General features: G+C 47.6%; 1 protein-coding gene across 4 annotated transcripts; it reads right to left on the reverse strand.

The window, feature by feature from the left end:
* Window positions 1-746: 746 nt before the first annotated feature.
* THNSL2 (threonine synthase like 2) lies at window positions 747-18,231 on the reverse strand. Of its 4 annotated transcripts, none has more exons than XM_089922834.1 (9): window positions 17,957-18,082; window positions 14,990-15,224; window positions 13,558-13,752; window positions 12,698-12,850; window positions 9,254-9,484; window positions 6,218-6,366; window positions 5,986-6,111; window positions 3,688-3,839; window positions 755-3,194 (listed from the first exon to the last, which is right to left on the reverse strand). In XM_089922834.1, the coding sequence occupies exons 1-9, from the start codon at window positions 18,020-18,022 to the stop codon at window positions 2,969-2,971; spliced, it is 1,533 nt and encodes a 510-aa protein (XP_089778960.1). In that variant the 5' UTR covers window positions 18,023-18,082; the 3' UTR covers window positions 755-2,968. The 4 variants fall into 4 exon arrangements, with proteins under 4 accessions (XP_089778962.1, XP_089778960.1, XP_022411766.2 ...); XM_022556058.2 differs by lacking the exon at window positions 17,957-18,082 and adding an exon at window positions 18,145-18,231 and having other exon boundaries at window positions 756-3,194; XM_089922835.1 differs by having other exon boundaries at window positions 3,084-3,546; window positions 17,957-18,083.
* Window positions 18,232-26,925: the final 8,694 nt, after the last annotated feature.

The following is a 26,925-nucleotide window of genomic DNA, read 5'->3' on the forward strand; positions in this document are numbered from 1 at the left end:
ATAAAAATATTTTCATGGGCCTCTAAATATCTCATGACCCCGAAGTATCAGCCTGGTCTTGCCTAATAGATAAATGGGTCCTGGGGGCTCCATCAGGTACGCTCTTGTGGATATTAAAGTGTCTCGGAAGCTGTCAGGTGCTGATGGCTGTAAGGGTCACGGTCATCTCGCCCATCCTCCTGTGCGTCCAGCATTCCTGCCCTCTCTCTACGTGCTGAATGCCATGCTTCGATGTCAAGTTTTCCAGTAAGAGGATGCCCTCCGGCCTCTCCTTTCAGCCCCTGGGCACCAAGTAGATGCGGAGCTAGTGGTTCTGATGTGGAGGTAGCAGGCAGAGATCAAGCTGGGTGGCCCAGAAGCTCCTTTAGACTTCGGGGGCCGGGAAAGGCAGCTTTGCAGGCCAGATGCCCACTGGCTCCTTTCACAGCGGCCCTCAGAGTGGTAGTAACAGCGCCCTCTAGTGGCCAAAAATACCTCCACGCTGTGCCTGCCTTAACTGCCTTCCAGAGGGCCCCCCCCCCGCCCCCCCCCCCCGAGACCAGAGCCTCAGGCTTGTGTTGACGTACACACGTTTGTGTTTGTCTAACCCCCTCCCTCAATCTACATGAGATTTGAACCCAGTAATATAACTAAATCCACAACTATCTGACATGTGTTCATGTGTACCCAAAGCCTAGATCACTGCTGTCCGTAGAAATACAATGTGACACAAAGGCGAACCACATACATAACTTTAAATGTCCCTGGAAAAGGAAAAGGAAAAAGACGGAATTAATTTTGATAACGTGTTTTATTTAACTCAATACATCAAAATATCATCCTTTCAACAGGTCATCTGTATAAAATTATTAATGAGATAGTTTAGATTTTTTTCATTGGAAGCCTTTGAAATCCAATATGCAGTTTACATTTGTGACACATGTCAATCAGAACATTGGAAATACTTATCTGTATTTTATGTACATCATAAATTTCACAGCTGAAAAAGCAGATTCACATATCTGCATTTTTCCAATCATACCTAAAAGCTTTCCAATGACTGAATCAAGTAACAGTTTTGAAATTTAAATGTAAGTTAAACTTAAATAAAATTTAAAATTCAGTTCCTCAGTCAGACTATTCACATTGCAAGGGCTCCACAGTCACATATGGTTAGTGGCTCCTGAATTGGACAGTGCAGGCTAGATCATGAAAACAGTAGCAGGAAGAAAGCATGCCCTTGTGAAAAAGCCTATCTCCCTGTGGAAGAGAATTATTTATACACTTAAAGCCTCTGGCCAAGGTTTCCCGAGTGAGAGGGTCGAAACTTACTTGGGGCATTTGTAAGGACTGAAGATGGCGCACGCACGCCCACAGATTTGCCTTTGAAGGTCTGGGGTAGGGGCCAGGAGAGTGTATTTTGGATAAACCCAGGGACCACACTTTGAGAGTCATCGCACAGTATCTGGCAGATGTGCAATCACAGGGGAGCTATGCCCCTGGTTCCTGCTGGTTCTGGAATGTAACAGGCACTGTGTTCAACCAGGACTGCCAAAGACAGGCCCACAGGCAATCCATTGGAGAATGGGGAGAAAAGATAAATATAGGTGTTGTTATTATTCCTTCATGTCTATTTTAGCACACGGTTTGTGTAGTTTATAAATAATTTAGTACACATATGTTGGGAGAACATATTAAAAGATTTTTAATCAATAGGGGCAAATCCAAAAAGTTTTAGCCCTTGCGTTAAACAATTGTTCCTACCTTCAAGGAGCTTAGAGACAGGAAGATAATGTCTCAAGTGGATAACCATAAAACAGGGCAGAAGGGAATACACAGCTTAAGAAAGCTACAGTTGGAGTTCTGCCAGAGTTAGGAAACAGGAGTCCTTATTTCCAGCTGCGCTGACGAGTAAACAAGACACAGTAATCAAGTACCAGGAACCAAGACAAATAGCCTGTGAGATGGGACTTGTGGGTTCATCAAAGAAGGACAGTCTCCCAGAGGCAAGTGTAGGGTCAAAGGCATGGAGAGGGGAGAGCGTCAGTCGTGTCTTCAGTGGAAAGAACAACTTGACTTCTCTGAAGCAGCGTGATTATGGAGGTACCTGTGGAAATGTAGGCATTTGGACTTTATTTAGTATTTAAAGAGGGACCATTGCTTCTCGCTGCTATGATCATGACTTCGTTTAATAAGGATGGTGAACCTGGTACATGAGCAACAGGGCAACTTGACCTAGTTTGAGGCCCCTGCTTTCCTACATGGCCTGGATCTGGTGATCCTGAACCTCAACTCCTGTGCCACCTGCCCTGCTGGCAACCTGGGGCAGCAGATGGATGAGGGACACCATGGCACCACCATCACCACCTGAGAGGCACTGGGCTCTGCCCACAGGGCACGCAGAGTCACCATCGCACTGAACCTGCACTTTTATTCCAGGGATTCCCAACGTTTGACAGGGTGGAAGCCCTGTGGCCAAGACCTCTGGATCTGACCTGGGGACCAGATAAACTAAGGCTCAGAGCCAGACCTGTGGTAATGGAGGCAGCAGGCCCCACCTGCACAGGTTTTAGGATCTGGGGGTCCAAAATCTTGGAGCCAAGGTTGCCCCTGAGCCCCAGACCTTTCATTTGCAGGCCCTGAAAGTTTCACAGGAAGCAGTGATGTTCCTGCACTGTCTGGCCCTGGGGGTGCACCCCCAGCAATCATCCACGACTCCCTCCCCGCCTCCCCGGTGACCAGGCCCAACACGGCCAGCCAGCCACGGTGAGAGCACAGAGCAGCCAGGGAACAGCGCACAGCCCGCTGGCTCCAGACCCAGCTGGGCAGCCCCCTGAGAAACTCCTGCACCTGCATGGGGAGAAAGTGCACAAGGCAGCTCAGAGGGGACACCTCCCAGGGTCCGAAGCATGGAGAGAAGGTGCACCAGGCAGCTCAGAGGGGACACCTCCCAGGGTCCGAAGCCTAAAGGAAGCCAGCTCCAGCCTGGCTATGCCGGCGCGTTCCGGAAGCGCCCCTGCCGCTGCCGGCTCAGGTCCTCAATCAGGCCCCGAAGCATCCGTGTCCAGTCGTCACCCTTCCGCATCGGGGTACAGCGCGCCTCCTTGTGCTCCAGGGCGAGGATCTCCGCAGGAGTCTCCGGGGTCAGCCCAGCAGCCAGCACGGCCTCCGGGAACTTGGCTGCGGAGGCGGGAGCCAGACAACAGCGGGGAGGGCTGCGGAGGCAGGGCAGGTGGGAACAGGGGGCGGAAGACAGAAGACAGAGGGACAGGTACAGAACGAAGGCCAGGAGGGAGAAGAAGGAACAGGGGAAGGGGAGAGGTAGGGTGCAGAGAAAGAGAGAGAGAAAAAGACATGTTTGGTCCCTTGAACTTATCTCTGCAAGCAAATTGCTCCTCCTTGTTGGAGGCCCAGCTCCCCCTTCCAGGATCACAGTCTCAAGACACAGTTCCACGCAGCACCCATCATGCTCATAAAAGCCATCTGTGGGACTTCCCTGGCGGTCCAGTGGTTAAGACTCTGTGCTTCCACTGCAGGGGGGCATGGGTTCCATCCCTGGTCAGGGAACTAAGATCCCGCGTGCAGCAAGGGGCAGCCAAAAAAAAAAAAAAGTCCATTTGTTCACATTCCTCTCTCCCCTGCTTGGGGAAGAGGAGGGCCCCTGAAAGCCAAGGGTCCCCCCGACACACAGGCACCCACCACCTGTACCTGGGCTGCCTCCTGTCCACCTGCTGGTAATGGTAGCTCACAGCCACGGCCGAGTGAGGGCACAGCAAGTACTGGTTCTCTTCCCAGCAGCGGCCCATGGTCTGGGTGATGGCCTCGTCTGACACTGACTGAGAAATTACTGCCTCTGAAAGCTGACAGGTTTCAGGGTCAGAGGGGTGGGAATCAGGGCTGAGGGGAAGTGGGGGAAAAGGGGAGAAAATTCCCGCCACGTAACATAGCTAGATATGCACCAGAAACTCGAATGAAACGTTCAGATTGAATGGCTCAGATTCAGCTCAGAGAAAAATCTGGTTTCCCACGTTTCCCAGTTTTAACTGGATTCACTCAAGTTAGGGGAAGGATACCTTTGAGTTTCAGGTCAACACATTTAGTTAGAATTTGGCTCATGAATCAGCAAATTAGTGTATGTAGTCTTGTTCAACAACGGGACAGAACACAGGGTAAGGGCACTCAAGCATTCCTGCTGCTTTGTTGTTGGCACGCCCCCTTCCTGTGGATGTGAGAATAGCTTCCTGTCAGTTCCCACCCAGCTCTTGTGGCACCTCCTTTAGGAAAACTCCCCACTACCTTTAGACAGAGGAAGGCTTCCTTCTCAGTGCTCCCTTGGTGTAGATGGTTTATTTGATCATTCTCTGAAAATTCACTGCATGCTTACAATGTGCCAAAAACCCTGCATATACTCAACTGCAACCAATAGAGACCAGAGGGTATTATAAATTGTTTAGATACCTTCCTGACCCATTAGGGTTCACAGAAGACAATGCATGTGTTTTATTTATCTTTGTATCTCCAGCACCAAGCATAGCTCCTGACTCATGGTCAATATGTAATATGAATGAGTGAATGAATGAATGAATGAATGCTGTTCCAGCAGTTGGAATATCTTCTACGTGTACAGCGGGGGAGAGAATGAAGAATTGGGGGATATGGTGTCTGTCTTCATGGAGCATCTCATTTACATGAGGAGAAGGATTGTGGGTGTCAATACAAACCATTAAATAAGTTGAACTTTGGTTGTGTTATGGTCTGAATGTCTGTGTACCTCCCAAGTTTATATGTTGAAGCCCTAATCCCAATATGATGGTATTTGGAGGTGGGGCCTTTGGGAGGTAATTAGGTCATGAGGGTGGAGCCCTCATGAATGGGATTAGCGTCTTTATAAGAAGAGGTCAGAGGGCTAGCTAAATCTCCTTCCACATATGAGAAGGCAGCCAACTGCAACCCAGAAGAGGACCCTCACCAGAACTCAACCACGGCACCCTGACCTCAGTCCTCCAGTCTCCAGAACTGTGAGAAGTACATTTGTGTTGTTTCTAAACCACTAGTCTGCGGTACTTTGTTATAGCAGTCCAAACTAATTAAGACAGGTTGCATCAAAAGAAGCATAGATTCCAGAAGACAGAAATTCCACTCCAGTCTGTGTGGGTGTATCTAGTTCTGGAGACAACCCTTTAAGATGGGCATTGACCACTGAAAATTACGTCATGTAAGGGACAGCTAAAGGAGGGCTTAGCAGGTAAACGAAGATTCTCTTCAAGTATGGGAATCAGATGGCTCACCAGTGCACAAGCTAAGAAGTAACAGGTTCTAGCTTGATATAAAGAACTTCATAATGATTAGAGCTGATGTGAGGTAGTGAGGTCCTAGGCACTGGAGATATACACAGTCTGGATGACGATTTGGTGGGAATGTGGCAGAGAAAATTAAAAGCAAATTCAACATATGAAATTCTTTTTTTATATTAAATAAGTTTTCATCGCCAGGTTACCTTAAAATAAAAGCAATCCCTCCCTAGGCTCCTACCCATCTGAGGAGATAAAATTTCTCCTTCTTTCTTTTTTTTTTTTTTTAAAAAAAGCTAATAGAGCAATAGTCTCTGCTCATACTGGATGGGAAAAGTGGCTTCCAGTTATTATTGGAAATCAACAATAATAAATAAAAACAACAGTTAATATATTAAGCCCTATATTGCCAGGCAGTATACAAAGTTCTTCATGGGTATTATTTGACTTAAAATTCAACAATGCTATGAGGCAGGCATTCTCTTTATCCCCATTTTATAGATGAGGAAATTGAAGCACGGAATTTAAGAAACTGGTCCAAGGTCTCACAGCTGGCTTGGAGTTAAGCCCCACCTGACTCTAAACCAATAACCTCTACTGCCTCTCCTCATTCAACAAAGAAATCCACATGACGTGACTGCAGATGTGCCAGGCTCATCGTAGGTACTCAAGAAACAAGCATCCCCTTCTCCATGGTGTATGGGTGGTAACTGACCTTGCTGTGCAATTCCTTGGGTAGACTCACACTTCGGGTCCTTTCAAACTGCTCCATGAGGGCTCTTGTCACCTGGCTGTCAGAGCCAGATAGCAGCCAGAAGATCCTCTCCATGTTGTACGGCACCTGGGCAGAAAGGCAGGGTCCCGAGGGTCACGCTGACCTCAGCCCTTGTCCACCTCCACCCAACCAACACCTGGGTCAGACCTGCACATCGCCTCACAGGCCCCACCTGAATGTCCATAGCTGATGCCAAGGTTGGTTTGACGGCCTCAGACAGAGAGAAGTCTCCCCGCTGGATGGTCCTGTGGATGATGTCATTGTAGTTCACTGCCGCGACCAGGTGGATGGGCAGGCCCATTTTCTGAGCGATGAACCCAGCTTAAGAGAGGAGAACAATGGTTTCTTAGACACAACACCAAAAGCACAAACAACAAAAGAAAAAAAGTAGATAAATTGGACTTCATCAAAATTAAGAAGATTTTGTGCTTTTGGAAACTTTTGTGCTTCAAAGGAGACTATCAAGAAAATGAAAAGACAACCCACAGAATAGGAAAAACTCTTTGCAAATCATATATCTGATATAGGACTTGAAGCCAGAATATATAAAGATTTCTTACAACCCAACAATAAAAATAACCCAATTAAAAAATAGGCAAAGGACTTGAGTACATATTTCTCCAAAGAAGATATACAAATAGCCAATGAACACATGAAAAGATACGCAACATCATTAGTCATCAGGAAAACACAAACCAAAACCCCAATGACATACCACTTCATACCCACTAGGATGGCTAGAATCAAAATGATAGATAATAACAAGTCTTGGTCAGGATGTGGAGAAACTGGAACCCCCCCCCCATACACTGTTGGCTGGAATGTAAAATGGTGCAGCCACTTCAGAAAACAGTCCAGCAGTTTCTCAAAAAGTTAAGCACAGAGTTCCAATATGACTCAGAAATCCACTCCTAGTTTATATATACTCAACTGAAAGCAGGTCCTAAGCACAAATGTTCATAGCAGCATTATTCATAACGACTAAAAGATGGAAACAATCCAAATGTGCATTAACTGATAAATGCATAAACACAATGTGGTATAGCTATACAACAGAATAGTATTCAGCCATAAAAAGGAATAAAGTACTGATACATGCTACAACATAGATGAGCCTTGAAAACATTACACTAAGTGAAGGAAGGTCAGATATTGGATGATTCTATTTATATAAAATGTCCAGAATAGGAAAATCTATAGAGACGAAATAGATTAGTGGCTGCCTAAAGCTGGGAGGGATGAGGGGAAATGGGGAATGATTGCTAAAGGAACAGGACTTCCTTTTAGGGTGAGGAAAATGTTCTAAAACTGGTGATGGCCACACAAATCTGTGTATACTAAAAACTATTAAGTTATATACTTTAAGTGGGTGAATTGTACGATACGTGAATCATAGAGCAATGAAGCTGTTACAAAAAAAAGAAGGAAAGAGTAGGAGAAGGTGACTGTGCCCTGACACTGTTCCCGTGCCAAACCCTTCCCCCAAGCAGGTACTGACACATGCTTGCCACCATTTGCAGAAGAGAAAACGGAGGTTCTGAGAAGTTGAAATGACCCATCCAAAGCCTGCTAAGTGGCAGACTAAGGATTTGAACTAGGTCTGTCTAAGTCTAGAGCACATGCTGAGTCCCCTGACTCAGTCTCCTAGAACCAGCGCCCTCAGACTGCGTCCCCTGGAAAGGGACTGAGAGGGCACAGAGCAGCAGCCTCAGTCTACCCCAATAGCGGTGTCTATTGGCATGGAACAAACAAGGAATTCCTCACCCTGAAAGATGGAAAGCCCAGAAAGGCAACGTAGTTTGGGGGAAGGTTCCTACCGCCATGAATGGCTTATCTCTGATGAGCAGGTAAAAGGAGTTAAGGATAACCACACCACCCAACATCACTCTTAATTTTGCAAAGCACATTCACAGTCTTATTTCACGTGATCCTCAGTAAACATCATGATATCCTCGTGTGACAGAGGAGCGACGGAGGCTCAAGGGGTCCAGGGGCTTAAGGTCAAGCAGCTAGTTCCTGATGGAGCAGGGCTAGATCGGAGTCGCCTCTGCAAACACTGCTTTTGTGCCAGGCACTGTGGCAGATACTGGGACGTGCGCAGGTGGCATCACTCCCTGGAGGGTGATGCAAATGGGCAGCCATGGATGGGGAAGAAGGCTGAGCCATCCTGGTCTAACAGCCAGCCTGCCATTCTTTCCATCCCTGTGTTAGCTGAAGTCAGGAAGACTCCTGACCGCTAAGATGCTTTCATGGTCTCACCTAAGCTGTCCTGGACGCCCATCAGAAGCGATGCCACTAACAGAACCATCAGAAAAAAAGTCATGCCAATCAGGAGGCAGCCTTGCATGCTGGTGAGGATTCAGGCTCTGGAGCCAGCCTGCCTGGGCTGCCATCCTGGCTCTGGGACTGACTGCTGTGTAACCAGGGGCAGGCTGACCAACTTCTCTGTGCCTCAGCTTCCTCGTTATAAAATGGAAATAATAGTGTCGTCCCCCTCATAGGCGCATGTGAGGATTTAAGGAGTTAATACGAGAGAAGCATTTAGAGCAGTACCTGATGCACAGTCAGTGCTTGATAAACGTTAAGTATTATCATAGGAAATGATTTGAATGCCACGTAGCTCTATAGCTCTTGACCCTCATAAAGTCCACAGACACGCATAAAGAATCTTATTTCTGCTCCGTGGTCATCCTGAGAGATATGATAAGTGTTCCAATCTTTGATAGCTGAGGAGCTGAATCTAAGAGACAAGACGTTTAGCTAGTAAAGGACAGAACTGGCACAGAAGGCTAAGTCCAGGACTCTTTCCACATCACACGGTCTCCAGGGAAAACACGCCGTGCCAGGCAAGCCCTTATCTTCAGAGAGGGCAGCTGGCTGGAGCTGGGAGGAAAGTCCACGCTCCTGGCAGAGGGCACTGCCAGCCGGGCCAGCGGCTGAACCTTGACATGGTCTCCCCACGTTGTGCTGAGCAAACACATCAGATCAGGCAGCCGGAGCACCTCGGGGTTAACCCATCCTCCTTCCCCTGTGGCAAGAGGCCAGGGTGTCACCCCCAGGGAGTTGGGGCAAGTTTTCTGGAAGCTTCTTGTGTGTCATTTCCCATCACTTAGGACCCAACCTTTATCCTCAACCAAAGTGCAGCTAGGAGGACGGGGACCACAGGCGTTTTTCTGGAAAGCCCATTTCCGCTCAGGGGTCTCCTTACCTGCGAGGCTACCGGCACCCCCCGAAGGTACAACCACCTCCACGGGGGGCGGTGGGTGCAAGTCTAAGGTTGGTGCACACCGGAAATAAGCGAAGAAGTGGTGGGCCATTTGCACGAGGACCCGGGACCAGTTGATGGAACTCAGACTCATCAGACTGTGCTCCTTGACAAAGGCCACGTCGGCAAACACGGCCCTGATGGGCTCGTCCAGCTCATCGCTGCTCCCCTCCGCTGCCAGAGGAGAGAGGAGAGGGAGTTATCATGAAGAACCCCCCGGGGGCCAGCGCGTGCCCAGAAGGTCAGCATGCACTCCTAGGCTGAGACCATCCTGCTGGGACCTTCACTCAAACCATGTCTCATATCCTTGGGGTCACATTTCCAACGTTTCTATCGTTATCTAAAACGAAAGAAAATGTCAGCTTTCTGGGATATTAGGGGGAGAATTCCTCTTTGTATTCCATGCCCTCTTCCCCAGTCTCTGGGGATGGTCTATCAGATTGTGAGATGGTGAGAGGCTGGGCTTTACTTCACCGTCCTCCATCAGGGGCTGGAGGGAAAGAGTCGCTCTTCCCACGTGGGTCCCTAGTCCAAGTTGCATCCCTCAACCCAGCCCAACCAGCAATCAAGCCAATATTGTTCTCTTATCTGAAACCTGGGTCTGTTTCTCCACTGGGTCCAAGCTTGGAGGACAGCGGGGGAAGATTATCAGGGGAAATGCCAGAGTAGGCACCGAGGTTATTTATTTATTTTTTAAAATAAATTTGTTTATTTATTTATTTATGGCGGAGTCAGGTCTTTGTTGATGCGCAGGCTTTATTTGTTGCGGCGAGCGGGGGCTACTCTTCATTGCGGCGCGCGGGCTTCTCATCGCGGTGGCTTCTCTTGTTGCGGAGCACGGGCTCTAGGTGCTCGGGCTTGTGGCACGCGGGCTCAGTAGTTGTGGCTCGCGGGCTCTAGAGCACAGGCTCAGTAGTTGTGGCGCACTGGCTCAGTTGCTCCACGGCATGTGGGATCTTCCGGGACCAGGGCTCGAACCCGTGTCCCCTGCACCGGCAGGCGGATTCTTAACCACTGCGCCACTAGGGAAGGCCGGCACTGAGGTTACTATTCATTCCACCCTTCATCGTGTAGCAGTAATGAGGCTGCAGGACTGACTCCAGATCCATGTACGGGGGGGATATTTGCTGGGGTGCTAGGAAAAGATTCACTGTTTTTAAGAGAGAGCCACAGGAAGAGAGACTTGGTTACCTTCAGTAACCATCATATACCACAAGAGGAATGAGGCTGAATGGAAGGTGGAGCAGAGAACCTGGCTCCAGTGAACCAGCCAGTCGGGAGCCTATCCCACCTCTAGACTTCCAGGGACATGAGCTGAAAAGTATCCCTGTTCAAGCCAGTCTGAGTTAGATTTTCTGTTACTTCCAACCAAAAACATCCCAAGTAATATATAACTAGCCCTTGCTGATTATCCTGTGCTTAAGGAGAACCAAGTATACAATGTATATGGAAATGCATGACTTTAGAAAACATTAGTGTCCAACACACAACAATCCAGGTGGCCCATCTCTACTCCCTGAGCTCACCAGCCCAACAGAAAACACATGCCCACCGTTAGCTCCCGAACTAACACACGTCCTCCTGGAAACCAAACCAGAAGATTCCAGAAAGGAAGGGAAGAGTTTGAACAGTCCTGTTTTAGGAACAAAAACTAATTCCTTTAAAGGCTCCTGCCTTATTTTCTTGACGCGCAGAACGCGTATGAAACAGAGATGCCCTTTGCCTCAGGCAATAGCACATTGATGACATACTGTGTTCATCACCATCCACGTGTCTGCCACTATTTTTCTTTTCTTTCTTTCTTTCTCCTTTTTAAAATTTTCTGGCCATGCCACACAGCATGCGGGATCTTAGTTCCACAGCCAGGGTCGAACCCACGCCACCTGTGCTGCAAGCGCGGAGTCTTAACCACTGGACCACCAGGGAAGTCCCTGCCACTATTTTTCAAATGTGCACCATTCTCCAGCCCGTGGTCAGGAACGGTGCTTCTACACATGCCCTTAGGTCAAAGCCTTCCAACATCTGTGTACAAGGAGAGAAGGGCGTAGGTGCAGATTAGAGGTACAAAAAGCTCTTCTCTGCTTTGATTCTAGGTAAAGACAGTCCTAGATTCATAAATAGCAATTTTGGTGCTTAGGGTGAAACAGGGACACTCAGGAACCTGAACCTTGTACATTAAAATCTTGCCATGACTGCAGGAAAATGCAGCCAGATATGGGTAATTCATTTCTAAGGCTAATGTGTAAGATTTTTGCCAACACCCGCCTCAGCTAAACCATAAACTTTTCAGTGGAATGCGTATGTGCTTGCTAAAGAAAAGAGTAGAAGGGGCTTTTTGTTTGCTCTTGAACAAATAGACAAAGAATATTCATGCTACTCCCATGGGTAAGGTTCGTTCTCAATGTTCTTTTGGTCCTTGACAAAATTGGTGTTATATAAAAACATCATCTATGGGATTATAACAGGAGGCCAGGCCAGTTATAGAAGGAAGGTTTTCTGCCACCACATTTGCTGTCCTGCCAGGTGAGTGACCAAACCAAGCCAGGCCACCTGGACAGCTTGCCCAAGGCCACAGTGCACAAAACCTCACCAAGACCCCTACTGCTCATATTCCAACCCCTTCCTTGGGGCTACCTGGGGTGTAGTAGGGTGTCAGAGGTAGAAATAAAAAGTATGGCTCCACTCAAACCCATCCCGCCTTCCTACACTCTTGAACTCCGTAATGATTAAATGCACTCAGAACAGATGGCCAGACATTAAGGAGATGGCTTTTTGCCTCTCTGCAAACACAAACGCTACGATTCGTGATGTGGCTCAGGAAGGGGGGTCACTAGCAATGGGTCCCACTGAGTAGCTTCTTATTTTAAATACTTAGACCTGCTAACCAAGTGCATAGCTTAGTTGATTCAACACTGCAAGGGAGGGCATGAGCTGCCAACATGCAACGACACATTCTCTTAAAAATAATTATTAAACATGTTTTTGCCATCTGAACTTCAGTGCCCTGGGACAGAACCCAAGTCAGTTGGCTCAGGCTATGACTCTGGGTAGTTGCCTGTAGATATGGCACCAGCAGGGTGAACGTGCAGGGAAGTGGCATTCTATGGGGTATGGTTTTCAACTTGCACTTCCTCGGTTGTACTGTCAGTATTGGCTTATGCACCTGTCACCTCCAGTAGTTTCTGAAACTGTGTAGCCACGAGCCTGCTCAGAGCTAAGCCAAGGCATACACCAACCTCTAAATATGACTGATGAAGGAAGGGAAGGAGAGAGAAAGGAGAGGAGGAAGGATGGCCAGCTAGTCAACTGACTAGTTTTCTAGTCTCCCAAAACAGACCACTCGAGGCAAAGCCATGCTGTCCCCGGAGCCTCTGTCCCAGCACTCACCTCCAAACACGTGGACATTCTCTCTCAGCACTGTCGTCATCTGGAGCTCCTGAATCTTTGTGCAGCGACCTTTGGGCAGCAGAACAATGATGTCCACGTTCTCTGCCCCCTTAACACTCTCGATAGCAGCACTCCCTGTGTCCCCAGAAGTTCCTGGATGGGAAGAAGGAGGAACCCTCCTCTTTAGGACGAGGGAGATGGAGAAGGAAAGCAATGGCCCCTAAAGCACTGTCGCCAAGTGAGGCAATATCCAGGAGGGTAGGAACCCAGTACTTAATCTGGGGTCCTTGAACCTCCAAGGGATCCACGGATAGAAATCAGGGCATCTGTGAGCTTGGCGCCATATCTTCTGTGTATTTTATGTATTTAAAATATTATTCTAAGAAGGTTCCACAGCCTCCACCAGACTGTCAAAAGGGTCTGTGGCACAAGAAAAGTTTAAGAACCGTGCTTTATAAATTAGGAGGTTGGGATTACCATATACACATTATTATACATAAAATAGATAACCAACAAGGACCTACTGTAGAGCCCAGGGAACTGTCCTCAGTATTTTGTAATAACCTATAAGGGAAAAGAATCTGAAAAAGAATAGATAGATAGATAGATAGATAGATAGATAGATAGATAGATAGTTAATGTATAACTGAACCACTGTGCTGTACACACACACACACACACACACACACACACACACAGAGTACTGTAAATCAACCATACTTCAATTTAAGAAAAAGAACCCTGCTCTGGAAGAACCAATAACACACTCCCCGAGAGACATCAGTGGAGGGCATCCTGTGGGTGGACCCCGGCAAGCTGGGGCACTGTAGGGCTCCAGGGCACACGGCCATGATGCACACCTACAACCACGGTGATGTGCTTCTTCCTCTTCTCCAGGAAGTACTGCAGGAACTGTGTTGCACAGCACAGGGACAGGTCCTTAAACGCGTAGGTGACCCCATGCCACAGCTCCAGCACGTTCAGCCCATTCCTCAGTCTGGATAGATGGACCACCTCTTTGTGTCGGAATCTGCTGAAGGCTCGGTCGATCAGATCTGCGAGGGGAGAGAGGGGACATTGGACGGTGATTAAAGGCCATTCTCTTGTCCCTCAAGTTCACTCTCAGTCTCTTTACACTTTTACATTTGAAGTTTCTTTCCCTTGTTACCAGATAAAAAGACCGGAAGTTTTCATCATAAAGGATACTGTGTATGAATATAATTGTTTAATCCTAGGAAAAATGTCTGAAAAGGCATGAACTAAACTGTTCATGGATTCCTCATAGTGATGGCCCCAGAGACCAGAATTGGTGCTGTAAGACTTTCAGTTTTCACTTTATAAATTTCTTCATCATTTGGATTTCTTGTGTGCATGTATTCCAATGAGATTCAATTAAACAATTGCATAAGAAACAAAGCAAATGTCTCATCTCTTCTAATTTTCCTTCCTAAAGACAGAGACTTATTTGTTTGTTTTTGCATTACTTAATCTCACATCTGTGATGCCAGAACCTTGAGATGGTTTACTTAGAATCCTACCTAAGGCTAAGGTCATCTAGAGTAGTGTTTCTGAAACTTTAATTAGTGAACCAATCACCTGGGATCTTAAAATGCAGGTTTGGGGTCTCTAGGTCAGAGAAGTCTGAGAATTCTAATATTCTAATATGTACATCAGTGCGGGTCATCGAACTACATTTTGAGTCCTCTTCTTCTCAGCCCCAAACTCTCACCATTACATTTGGTCCACAGACCAGCAGCACTATTATCATCTGGGCATTTGATAGGAATGTAGGATTCTCAGGCCCACCCTAGACCTACTGAATCAGAATCTGCATTTTAAAGATATTCCCACAGAGTATCTGTAGGCACATAACAGTCTGAAATGAGCTGGACCAGAACACTCTCAAAGTCCCTTCTGGAATTACCATTAAAGGAGATAAAACAGCAATCTGAGGGTCTGGGTGTTTTATATACAGGAAGGAAATACCCCACATTCAAGCATCTCAGGACAATAGCGAAATCCCTTGAAAGGGTTTTTTAAAAATAAGCAAAAAAAAAAAAAAAAATCTCCACAGGTCACTTTGGCATTCATCTCACTGGAGGTGGGAGCTGGAATGAATTAACCCTTTGGGGATATTTCCAATTCTGGGATTCCAGAGTCTGGAAAAAACTCCAAAGTTTCAGAAATGTGGCTAGGGACCTCCTAGGGGTTAAATGATGGATTTGCAACTCCATGGTGGGCTGGGCTGGCAGAAGAGTGAAATGGGAGAGTAGAAAGGCAGGGTCTGCTCACCATTTAAGTCATCTCTTGGAATGTGCTCGGGGCCAATGAAGAGGCTACACAGCTCCTTCACCAGGCTGGGGTAGGAGACCACACTCCACTGACGCAGGGTGTCTCTGTCCAGCTGAGGCAGCTTCTCGGGCATGTAGAGGCCCCCATCCGGAGCATAGCCAGAGAAAAGGGCCCCTTCAAAGTCAACCCGTGGGGCCATCCCTCGAGTACTGACGTACCACATGATCCTGGAGGCCTGCAGAGGGAACAGTCCCAGAGACACTTGATCTCCAAGCTCAGTACCCCATGGGACGATGCTGAAGTACACCCAGCCCCTTCGGCTAGCCCCTGGGCCATCATCCAGACTGGGAGGCTGGAGCTCTGTGAAATCTCAGGCCAGCTTCACCTGAGACTGTGCAAATCCTGACCTCTCCAATCAAAATGAGGTAATTCTACTGACCTACTGCCACGGGAGAGGGGGTACTGGAGCATTCTGGGAAAGGAGAACACTTGGTCCTCACTGATGAGGAAGAAGTCCTTGGGGCGGGGAGAAGGAATAAAAATAAGGCAAGTGCCATTTTGATACCCCTCTCGATAAGGAGAGGATGACACACTTGATTATACTCCCTTTTGAGAGATGTATCTACTTCTGCTAGAAAAATAATCATCACCTTCAATGGATTTTTAGCAATGCTGCCTATAACCTAATGGTTCTCCACTCTGGTAGTTTGTTGCAATCAGCTTGGGAGTGTTTAAAAAAAATACCCCTACTTGGGACTCTACCTGGATCAATTAAATTGAAATCTCTACATGAGGCTCCTTGGGTGGGTCTAATATGCAGCAAGGATGAAGAATAGGGTGGCCAACCCATCCCAGTTTGCCCGGGACTTCCCTAGTTTTAAAACTGAAAGCCCCAAGTCCCAGGAAACCCCTCAGTCCCAGGAAAACCAGTACGGTTAGTCATCCCAGGTGAAAACCAGTGCCCTACCTCTCAGTCTGATCCTAAAGTAGTTAGAAGTGCTGATATGCTACTCTATCATCTGGCCCGGCTAACTGGTCCTGTCTGGATGCAGAACTCTGATTAGCATGGAAGGGGATAGGGTCCAAGGGCACCCCAGGCCTAACTCTGGTCACACTTCACATCAGTTAGGTTCCCAGGAGCCGAGAACCATGTTAAGCCGCTAGGCTTGAGCTCGGAACACCTTTCTCTGGATCACGGCTGTGAATTCTGATTATAAATCCCCACAACACCTCTGGGGATGAATTTGACTAGACATAGCTCTCAGTACCAGCTTGGACTTACTTCTGTGCCAGGGCCGGAGGGGAACCCCTGCCCTCTGGGGACAAAGCCACCTGAAGCCTTCCACCTATGAGCAAGGGAATGAGCTAGCATTGACCTGGAGGAATTCTGGTTCCCTAGACTGTGACTCTGACACATCTGAGCCCAGAGCAAGTCCTACATGGGCTGCCCTGTGCCACTCCCAAGCCTACGAACACGAATGCATCCAACTTTGAGAGGCAGAGACAAGTTGAATTGTCCAAATCATGAATCTTTTGAAAGTGAAAGTGGACGTTATTAATAATTACGCTGGGACAATGGGGATAAACCAGAACCGTCTCAGGCAAACTGGGACATATCACCTTGTATAGGGGTGCACGGCACAGAAATGAAGTCAGGCAACTCCAAAAGCCAACCGCAGGGAATACGCAAAGAAGGCCCAGTGTCTCACAAACCACAACAGGGTGGGAGGGCACAGGGCTAGCAGTGCCTTCAAGCAAAAGAGTAATTTCTGTAACTCTGTGGCAAGGGTTAAAGCCAATGCATACTACCCAAGACCCTGGAGTAACGGGAGGGTGATCGTGCCTGGCCACTTCCCGGGGTCAGATTAAAGGCAAGAAGACAACTGGGCTGCCAGAGAAGCTGTGGCAAGCATGAGGGCAGTCAGAGCTACAGAGAAGCGCAAAAGAAAATATCTGTGGAATGCACTTTCCTGGGGCGCTGGTCTCTGTTCCCGGCTCCACCTGGCCCAGGAACAGCGGAGAGGGCCTGAGGCCGGGCTCTGCACAGGTCAGTGGGAAGAAGTGGACTGATAGGCACACGGGCGGCTGTCTGCACCAGGAAGGGCCGCCGCCGCTGTTCTATCCAAAGGCCCCAAGGGGCAGCCTTCTGAGGCCAACACGGCAAAGCTACATGCACTATACACTACTGGGTTCAGTGTAAGGTAAACTGGAGACAGAAGCCCTGAAGTAGAAGCCGCTGCCACAGGACGTGGAGAAGCTGACGAAAAAAATCAGGCACTCTGGTTGGACTGCTGTATGCGGGCTGTATGGGGGCTCCAAGCATCCGACGGGGACTGACCTAAGTGACCTCTGGCGCACGATTGATTTTATAATTTGCCCCTGTGACTCCGCTGGGCCCTATTCCAGAGTGGAGACAGGTCAGAAAAACTCTGACCAATAATCTGGATGAAAAGCAAGGGAAACAAGAGAGCGCCGCAAGACAAGGAAACGTTTCAAGAAGGGTTCCTCCAGGAGGCGAAGAGATTTCTGAGCAGGGGTGAGGCCATGGGGAAGACTTAAACCTCTGCGGCCGAACCCCTGGCAGCCGATCGCTGACCTCGGACTGCGGCCCCTGGGGTGGAGGCCCCGGCAGGCCCACGGCAGGCGCCGGCCTCTCCAAGGTCACTGGGCACCAGTCCAACGACTGGCCTGGTCTTGGGCCAAGACGGTTTTGATAAGGTCTTAGGGATAAGCCTCCACTCCCAGCCTCTGAAAACCCCGCAGACTTCTCAGTGTCGGGGCTCTCTGAGAATTGCAGAAATCCTACCCAAAGTGCAAAGCATCGGGAACCCTCAACCCTCCCAGGTTCCTCCAAGTCGCAGCGCCCGAACTAGAGACTGAAGAAAGGGGTTAGGGAGGCCGATCCAGCCACGCCGAAATCCGGGTTGAGCGAAAGTTCCAGAGCTCAAAAGTCTCGCTACCGATTACCCCAGAGAGGGCGCCGCGTTCACCGGAAGAGGACCCGGAAAGGGGACCCGAGGCCGGCGCGCGCATGCTGGACGCTCGGCCGCTGAGGCGCCTGCTCCCGTGGGGGCGGAACCCCAATCCCCGCCCCGGAATCGGCTGGCCGGGCGGGAGAGTGGGAGGGCTGCGGGGTCCGGGCCGGGCACGTTTACCTGGTGCCAGGCTCCGGGAGTGGCGGGGCGCGGCCCGGGAGGCGGATCGGGCGCGGCGGGAGTGCCCGGTTCCGGACGTGCGCGCGGACGCGGGGGCAGCGGCCAGGCTTCCGGTCGGAGGATGAGCCGGGCCACCTGGCAGGGAGGCTAAGGGCGGAAGAAAGCGGCGTGGGAAGGGGTGAAGGAAGGAGCGACAGGGAATGATAACGAGAGGGAAACCATTTATTCTTCACTTAGTATGCTTTTCTGACACTTTGCTAAGCGCTTTATTCACAGTCTCTTAAATATTCCTTGCAAGCCCCGGAAGCACCACATCGTCGCACGTTTCAGGGTAGAAAACTGAGCGCAAGATGCAAAGAAGAAAGGCCCTTATCGTCTCTGGGCTTCATGCTTCCCACCTACGAAAACTGGAAGGCTGACAAACTGTTTCTCAAACTAGGGTTAGTGAGTCAGGAATTCAGAATCCACAGGGATACGTGACATCGTATTGTAGGAAAACACTTTTTATTAAGCACAGATATATTCTAGGGTAAAACGCCTCCCCAATTTATTTTAAAGAAAAAAAGCAAGACGTGAAAAAACGTCTTCCAGATATAGCCAGGTATAGCCTTGGATTCACGTTCCTGCTCCTGGGACCCGACCCACTTAGATGGCAAAATTTGTGGAACTGGATGTGATAGATGCCGGATAAGGTTTAGACTTGCCTCTAGGCCGGGCTTGGTCACTGTAGGTGGTCCCACTGGGCGTCATGGGGATGGAGGGAATGGCCGCCCTCTGGTGTTGCCGTTACTTCTGCCATCTTCCTTCTATTTATGACATTCTCCTAAACCTATGGTCTCTGCTTACTCAAGTTACCTGCCCTCCAAGCTTTGGCCCACACATGGTGTCCACATCCATATACGTCCACGCACCTGCCGTTGACTGACTCCAGCCTGAGTGGGTCTCAAATTCCTGAAAGAGAAAGTCTGACTAGTCACTGCTCAGCTTATAGATTGTTGTCATGGAATTCACACAGTGGCCAGAGGGGCCATTCCCAGAGAGGAATATAGGTCAGGCAGGGACCTGCAAAGAGTTTCCATCCCCTGCATCAAGTGTACTTAATAACTCAAAGGCCAGGGAAACTGAGACCCATGGCAAAAATGCCATAAGATGCCACAGAGTTTGTTACAATACTCATAACCAACCAAGCATCTTCTATTGCTGGATGCTTCTTATATGTATGGTTCTTTTTTTTTTTTTTTGGCCACGCCAGGGCATGTGGGATCTTAGTTCCCCGACCAGGGATCAAACCCACCTCCCCAGCACTGGAAGGGCAGAGTCTTAACCACTGGACCACCAGGGAAGTCCCTGTATGGTTCTTATATGTATTAGTTATGCACCCTTTTCTAGCATACTAAATAACTTCCTCTATTTCTGAATTTATTTGGAATAGCAGTAATTGTGCCTAATTAATAAGAATCAGAGATGCCTTTTAATGTTCTGATAACTGGTTTTACTCAGTAACTTTTGATAAACTTGTAGAATACATTTGAGAAGGGTACAAACAGTTCTGCAGTTAATATTACTTCGTGTTGCTCTTTTTTTTAATTTTCTTCATAGCGTTTATTGCTCTCAGACTCATGTGCTTGTTGGCTGTCTTTCTCTCCTCTCTATTCTAATGGAAGCTCTATGATAGCATGGACCTTATTTGTTGTATCCACCACTCTTTCCCCTAGAACAGTTACTGGCCACACCCAGGACATGCTTATTGAATGAATGAATAAAATGCATAGAAAACAAAACTGACTTGTTTAAAATATTAGCCATCTGGATGTCGCTGGTAACTCATTTAGCAAAGGCCAGCCTACAGAAGTTGATTGGATACTAGTGTGAAATTCCATCACACTAGTGGTGGCTGTGTTAAACATCCCTGGAAAACAATGGTCAGCAAGAAAGTTTCAAGCTTCAGCATGAGAACGCACTTTTGCAGTTCCATACATTGAGAATTAGACAATCCGCGTAGACTGAAGTGATCTTAAATGCAGAAAGGGAATCTGCAGGCTGTGAAACTTTCTTATTCCTCTGGGTGAGCCAAGCAACCATTTCCCATGGCCCAAACCCGAATGTAGACCCTATTCTAAGAACCTTTTGATGGCGTTAGGTCAGTGGTTCTCACACTCCCAGGTGTATAAACATCATTTAGGCCTATGCTTCTCAAACTTTAATATACCAAAGCTTCACCTGAGGATTTTGTTAAATATGGATTTTAATTCAGTAGATCCGGGGTGGGGCGTGAGATTCTGCATTTTTAACAAGTTTCCAGGCGAGACCAATATTGCTGGTCTGAGAACCCCACTTTGAGTAGCAAGTACCTAAGAAGTTTGTTTAAAATGCAGATTCCCGGGTGCCATCTCTAAGATTCTGATTCAGAAAGTCAGTGGCAGGGACCCAGAAATCTTTATTTTTAACAAGTGCCCCAGGTGACTCTGATTCAAATGATCTGTTGGCATATTTAGAGAAATTTTGCATTTGACCGTTGTAATAAAAAAAAAACCTCAAGAAGAACAAGGAGGGCTTTCCTGGTGGCATAGTGGTTAAGAATCCGCCTGCCAGTGCAGGGGACATGGGTTCGATCCCTGGTCCGGGAAGAGCCCACATGCCGCGGAACAACTAAGCCTGTGCGCCACAACTACTGAGCGTGCACTCTAGAGCCTGCGAGCCACAACTAGAGAAAAACCCGCGCGCAGCAACGAAGAGCCAACACAGCCAAAAATAAATAAATAAATAATAAATAATAAATAAAAGAAGAATAATGAGCTAACAAGCTGCCTTGAATAAAGGCAAAAAAGGCAACTAGGGAAATAGGAAAAGGGTTTGGGGGGGATAGAGAGGAAGCTTTTTATGGGGACCCTCTCACGGGTGGTGAGGAAGATTGACTCAGGGTAATGCTCACATTACAGCGCTTCCAAACGGCCTTTGGACACCTAAAAATGTCCAACACAGAAGTTCGTGAAGGGGTTAGTGACGTCATGAGCTCTTAGTATAGAGCATGACGTCCTTCATGACAATGAGCCTGGATTCATATTTCAGGAAATAATTGGAGCAACAGCTCCTTTTTAGAGGCAATTAGAAATATAAGAGCGTTAACATTTAACTTCATCCCCTATACTCTCCTCCTCGCTCTGTCTGCTCGGGCCACAATGGTGCCCACCTCTTCCAACACGTGACAAGCATGGCGCCACTTCAGGTCTTTGCAACTGCCCTGTCCTCTGCCCAGAATGCTCTTCCTCTCGGTGCAGTCAGGTTTTTGTTCCAAGGTCTCCTAATGCGAAAGGGCTTCCATAACCACTTGGTCTAAAACAGTACTTAGTTATCCTTCTACGCTGCTTTACTCTTCACCATAAACTTAACACCACCGGACACTCTAGAGGGTCACTGGTTTCTCCTCACCCTAATGGAAGCTCCCAGGAAAATAAGGAATAGTTCTGTTCCATTCTCTGATTTATCCCCTGTGCTCAGACAGTGCATGTCATATAGTAAATGCCCCATAAAGTATTTGCTTAAGGAAGACATTACTACAGCAATGGAGATGCTTTTCCCTCTCTCTACCCTGACACCTTCCCTTCCTCCTGGTCCCAAGGTTCTTACCAGCACGCTGACCGGGAATGAGAACAATCAGTTACCTCTTTTTAATAACTAATGCTGCGGGCTTCCCTGGTGGCGCAGTGATTGAGAGTCCGCCTGCCGATGCAGGGGACACGGGTTTATGCCCCGGTCTGGGAGGATCCCACATGCCGCGGAGCGGCTGGGCCCGTGAGCCGTGGCCGCTGGGCCTGCGCGTCCGGAGCCTGTGCTCCTCAACGGGAGAGGCCACAACAGTGAGAGGCCCGCATACCACAAAAAATGCTGCTCTATTTTGTCTTTCTCAACAAATTATAGAAAGACAAAAGAGTAAGGTCAACATATAATAATTTATTACTTCAGGTGAGTTACAAAACGATAAATGACCATCAAGTTGACACAGGTATTGTACACGGCATGTGGATGACACAGGTCTCGGTCACAGAGAACAAGCCTGAGACAACATGGGACACGAGTCAGGCAGGTCAGTCATAGATCAAGCCGAGGCTGGGAGGAGAGTTTGACTGTCTAGGACAGGGGTCAGCAAACTATAGCCCACGGGCTAAATCTGGCCCACTGCCTGTTCTTCTGGATACAATTTTACTGGAACCCAGCTGTGCCCATTCATCTGAGTACTGCCTATGGCTGCTTTTGCACTAAGACAACAGAGTGGAGAAGCTGCACCATCGACCCTATGGCCCGTGTCAACTGAAAAAAAAATGCACAGAAGTTGAGAATTGTGTTTTATTCGGTGGACTGGCTGAAGACTTAAGCCCGGGAGGCAGCCTCTCAGATAGCTCTGAGGGACTGCTCTGAAGAGGTAAGGGAGAAGCCAGGATATATAGGAGTTTTTGCAACAAAGACCAGGTAGTCGGAACATTAAGAGATTACTATTAATTAAAGGAAACCAGACATCTCAAGTTAATGAATTGAGCGCTTTTCTATGTATGGGAAGATGTAAAAGTCTGGGCTCATTGAAATCATTCCCTCGATGTGCACCGCAGCTGTCTAGGGACACTATCTTGCTTTTCTCCATCCTGAGTCCCCTCAGGGTGCACAGTGGGTGGAGGCTGCAGTGGCCAATGGCTTGATGGCCCCAACATCTTTTGTTTACTGATACGGCAGGTGACATTTTTCACCCACACCCGCAAAGCCTAATATGTTTACTATCTGGCCCTTTACAGAAAACATTTGTCCACCCTGGTCTAGCAGCTTCTTCCTAAGTAGAATGACAGGCAGAGAGTGAAGGTGGGAAGTATTTGTCTGAATGCTCTGTGGGAGACTCGGAACTTGTTGACCATCTATCTCACAGCACGACTCCACAAGCAGAGTCAGGAAAACACCTGCCAAGGGAAGGCGGGAAAGCACCAGGGCCAGGAAACAATGCGAGTCACACAGGGGCACAGAGGGAAGGGGAACAGTTTAAAACACAGGAAACATTTAAAAAACCTATGACACTCAGCTGAGCTACCTGAAAGGAAGGAGCAGAAATGCTGGAGGTGTATCCCAAGCTGTAAGAGGGGAGGGGAGAACGGTCCGTTTCCCCTGGTGCAGAAATGGAGCAAGTTAGCCAGGGCTTGGGGACGGAGGCACACTAGGTCCCTGGGGGCAGATCTTAGAGACATCACAGTGTCTTCAGGAATCAGATATGATTCTATAAATCACTCTTGCATCGGTCAGTCATTGGACATGGCTACCCTGGGCGGGGGGAGGTATGACCTTGGACGAGGCTGATACAATCGCTGTCTACAATTGTACCGTCAGCTGATACAATCTCCAAAGAAAGCTGTGGGCTGAAGATCTTCTCCCAGCAGTTCCCAGCCGCTGGGGAAGAAGCTTTTTCTTCCTGAAGGAGTATGTGAGGAGAACATCACAGTATCCTCCGCATTTAGAAAATGATTTAAGAGGAGTAGAGCTCTCATTCTCTGGAGCTGATATTATTAAAGTGATGAACACTTACTCTGCCATTCACTCATTTTTATTCCATAATATATATATATATATATATATGATGTATGATTAAAGATATTTTATATATATTGGACACCCAAAAAAGTACCAGGCACTGGGCGAGGCTCCAGGCTCTGCCCTTCAGGGTCCCATAGTCTGCAGAGCAGAGGGGTAGGGACGGGCAGAAAGACACACACAGCCCAACCGAGAAGTGCTACAGGGGAAGCAAGCACAGGCCTGGCTCAGCACACAGAGTTGGGGCTCCGGAGATGCAGCCACGGCTTCACAGAGGAGGTCCCTGGTCTAGGCTGGGCGACTCGGGTTTACAGCTTTAGGTGGAACAGAAGTGGGCTTTTTTCTACCCATTCACGCCATGCAGAAAGTTGAGTGATACAGAGCGTGTGGCTCCCTTCTCTCGCGCCTGGTACTGCCAACCTGAGTTCCAACTCTCCGGTTCTTGATTCCAGCATAAACCAGGGTGTTTACACTCTTTGCCACTAGATGGCAGTATTCGGTCAAGAGGACTGGCTACCGTGGCTTATTGCTGTCAGCCCCAGTTCCGATTTTGGTTGTTGCGGGGAAGGGGGTCAAGGGGAGGGGTCCTGGGAATGGCAATAGGGTTTTCCATTTTTTTTACTTTAATTCATAAAATTGTATATGACATATATATCCATGCGCCTAAAGGATTGAAAAATCAAGCAAATACTAGAATATTGGTGCCCATGGTAGTCTGGAAATTACTACCTGATGTTTTCCTAGAAAACTGGCAAAACTAGAATTTTGCCATGAGAATTATTTTTTCTTACTGTGTCCCCCCTACCTCCTGGCCAGGTACAGATTGGTGATGTTATACTTAAATTCTTTTCATGATCTCCAGCTGGGACCACCTTCTATCACTTTTGAGTGTCCCGCCCACGCTCCACCCAGTGAGAAGAAAAAATTTTCTAAATGCGGAGGATACTGTGATTTTCTGCTCACACCCTCCTTCAGGAAGAAAAAGCTTCTTCCCCAGCGGCTGGACTTTCTGTGGCAGGTGATATGGGGCACGTCTGGGGCATTCCCTGACAGCAAGACGACACAGGTGTGCCCAGCTGTGCACCTGAAAACCACCAAAGAAGCCTCATGATCTTAATCTTCCATGATAATGAGTCACTGATAATATCTAAAGCTAAAAAAGGAATGAGGGGGGGACCTTCAAGGTGGCGGAAGAGTAAGACGCAGAGATCACCTTCCTCCCCACAAATACATCACAAATACATCTACATGTGGAACAACTCCTACAGAACACCTACTGAATGCTGGCAGAAGACCTCAGACTCCCCAAAAGGCAAGAAACTCCCCGCGTACATGGCCGTGTGGCTGACTGGGTCCTGGTGCTCCGGCTGGGTGTCAGAACTGAGCCTCTGTGCTGGGAGAGCCAAGTTCAGGACATTGGTCCATTGGAGACCTCCCGGCCCCATGTAGTATCAATCGGCGAGAGCTCTACCAGAGATCTCCATCTCAGTGCTAAGACCCAGCTCCACTCAACAACCAGCAAGCTCCAGTGCTGGACACCCCATGCCAAACAACTAGTAAGACAGGAACACAGCTCCACCCGTTAGCAGAGAGGCTGCCTAAAATCATAATAAGTTCACAGACACCCCAAAACACACCACTGGACGTGGTCCTGCCCACCAGAAAGACAAGATCCAGCCTTATCCACCAAAACACAGGCACAAGTCCCCTCCACCAGGAAGCCTACACAACCCACTGAACCAACCTTAGCCACTGGGGGCAGACACCAAAAACAACGGGAACTACGAACCTGCAGCCTGCGTAAAGGAGACCCCAAACACAAAATGAGAAGACAAAGAAATACACAGCAGATGAAGGAGCAAGCAAAACCCCACCAGACCAAATAAATATAGAGGAGATAAGCAGTCTACCTGAAAAAGAATTCAGAGTAATGATAGTAAAGATGATCCAAAATCTTGGAAATAGAATGGAGAAAATAAAAGAAACGTTTAACAAGGACCTAGAAGAACTAAAGAGCAAACAAACAATGATGAACAACACAATAAATGAAATTAAAAATTCTCTAGAAGGAATCAATAGCAGGATAACTGAGGCAGAAGAACAGATAAGTGACCTGGAAGATAAAATAGTGGAAATAACTACTGCAGAGCAGAATAAAGAAAAAAGAATGAAAAGAATTGAGGACAGTATCAGAGATCTCTGGAACAACACTAAACACACCAACATTCTAATGATAGGGGTCCCAGAAGAAGAAGAGAAAAAGAAAGGGACTGAGAAAATATTTGAAGAGATTATAGTTGAAAACTTCCCTAATATGGGAAAGGAAATAGTTAATCAAGTCCAGGAAGCACAGAGAGTCCCATACAGGATAAATCCAAGGAGAAACATGCCAAGACACATATTAATCAAACTATCAAAACTTAAAATCAAAGAAAAACTATTAAAAGCAGCAAGGGTAAAGCAACAAATAACATACAACGGAATCCCCATAAGGTTAACAGCTTTCAGCAGAAACTCTGCAAGCCAGAAAGGAGTGGCAGGACATATTTAAAGTGATGAAAGGGAAAAACCTACAACCAAGATTACTCTCCCCAGCAAGGATCTCATTCAGATTTGGTGGAGAAATCAAAAGCTTTACAGACAAGCAAAAGCTAAGAGAATTCAGCACCACCAAACCAGCTTTACAACAAATGCTAAAGGAATTTCTCTAGGAAGGAAACACAAGAGAAGGGGAAGACCTACAATAGCAAAGCCAAAACAATTAAGAAAATGGGAATAGGAACATACATATCGATAATTACCTTAAATGTAAATGGATTAAATGCTCCCACCAAAAGACATAGACTGGCTGAATGGATACAAAAACAAGACCTGTACATATGCTGTCTACAAGAGACCCACTTCAGACCTAGGGACACATACAGACTGAAAGTGAGGGGATGGAAAAATATGTTCCATGCAAATAGAAATCAAAAGAAAGCTGGAGTAGCAATTCTCATATCAGACAAAATAGACTTAAAATAAAGACTATTACAAGAGACAAAGAAGGAGACTACATAATGATCAAGGAATCAATCCAAGAAGAAGATATAACAACTGTAAATATTTATGCACCCAACATAGGAGCACCTCAATACATAAGGCAAATGCTAACAGCCATAAAAGGGGAAATTGACAGTGACACAATCATAATAGGGGACTTTAACACCCCACTTT

This window comes from Delphinapterus leucas, chromosome 13 (genome assembly GCF_059928025.1).
Source record: "Delphinapterus leucas isolate spDelLeu-1000000601 "Yukka" chromosome 13, BTC_Dleu_Yukka2, whole genome shotgun sequence".
Classification (NCBI taxonomy): Eukaryota; Metazoa; Chordata; class Mammalia; order Artiodactyla; family Monodontidae; genus Delphinapterus; species Delphinapterus leucas.

What these genes read in the sequence shown, in the direction of transcription:
- THNSL2 (XM_089922834.1), bottom strand. Translation starts at nt 18,022, where the DNA reads ATGCGCGCGCCGGCCTCGGGTCCCCTTTCCGGGTCCTCTTCCGGTGAA. An exon ending in AACGCGGCGCCCTCTCTGGG is followed by an intron (nt 15,225 to 17,956) that starts GTAATCGGTAGC and finishes TTCCCTCTGCAG; the next exon opens with GCCTCCAGGATCATGTGGTA. An exon ending in CATCAGCTATGGACATTCAG is followed by an intron (nt 6,112 to 6,217) that starts GTGGGGCCTGTG and finishes CTTTCTGCCCAG; the next exon opens with GTGCCGTACAACATGGAGAG.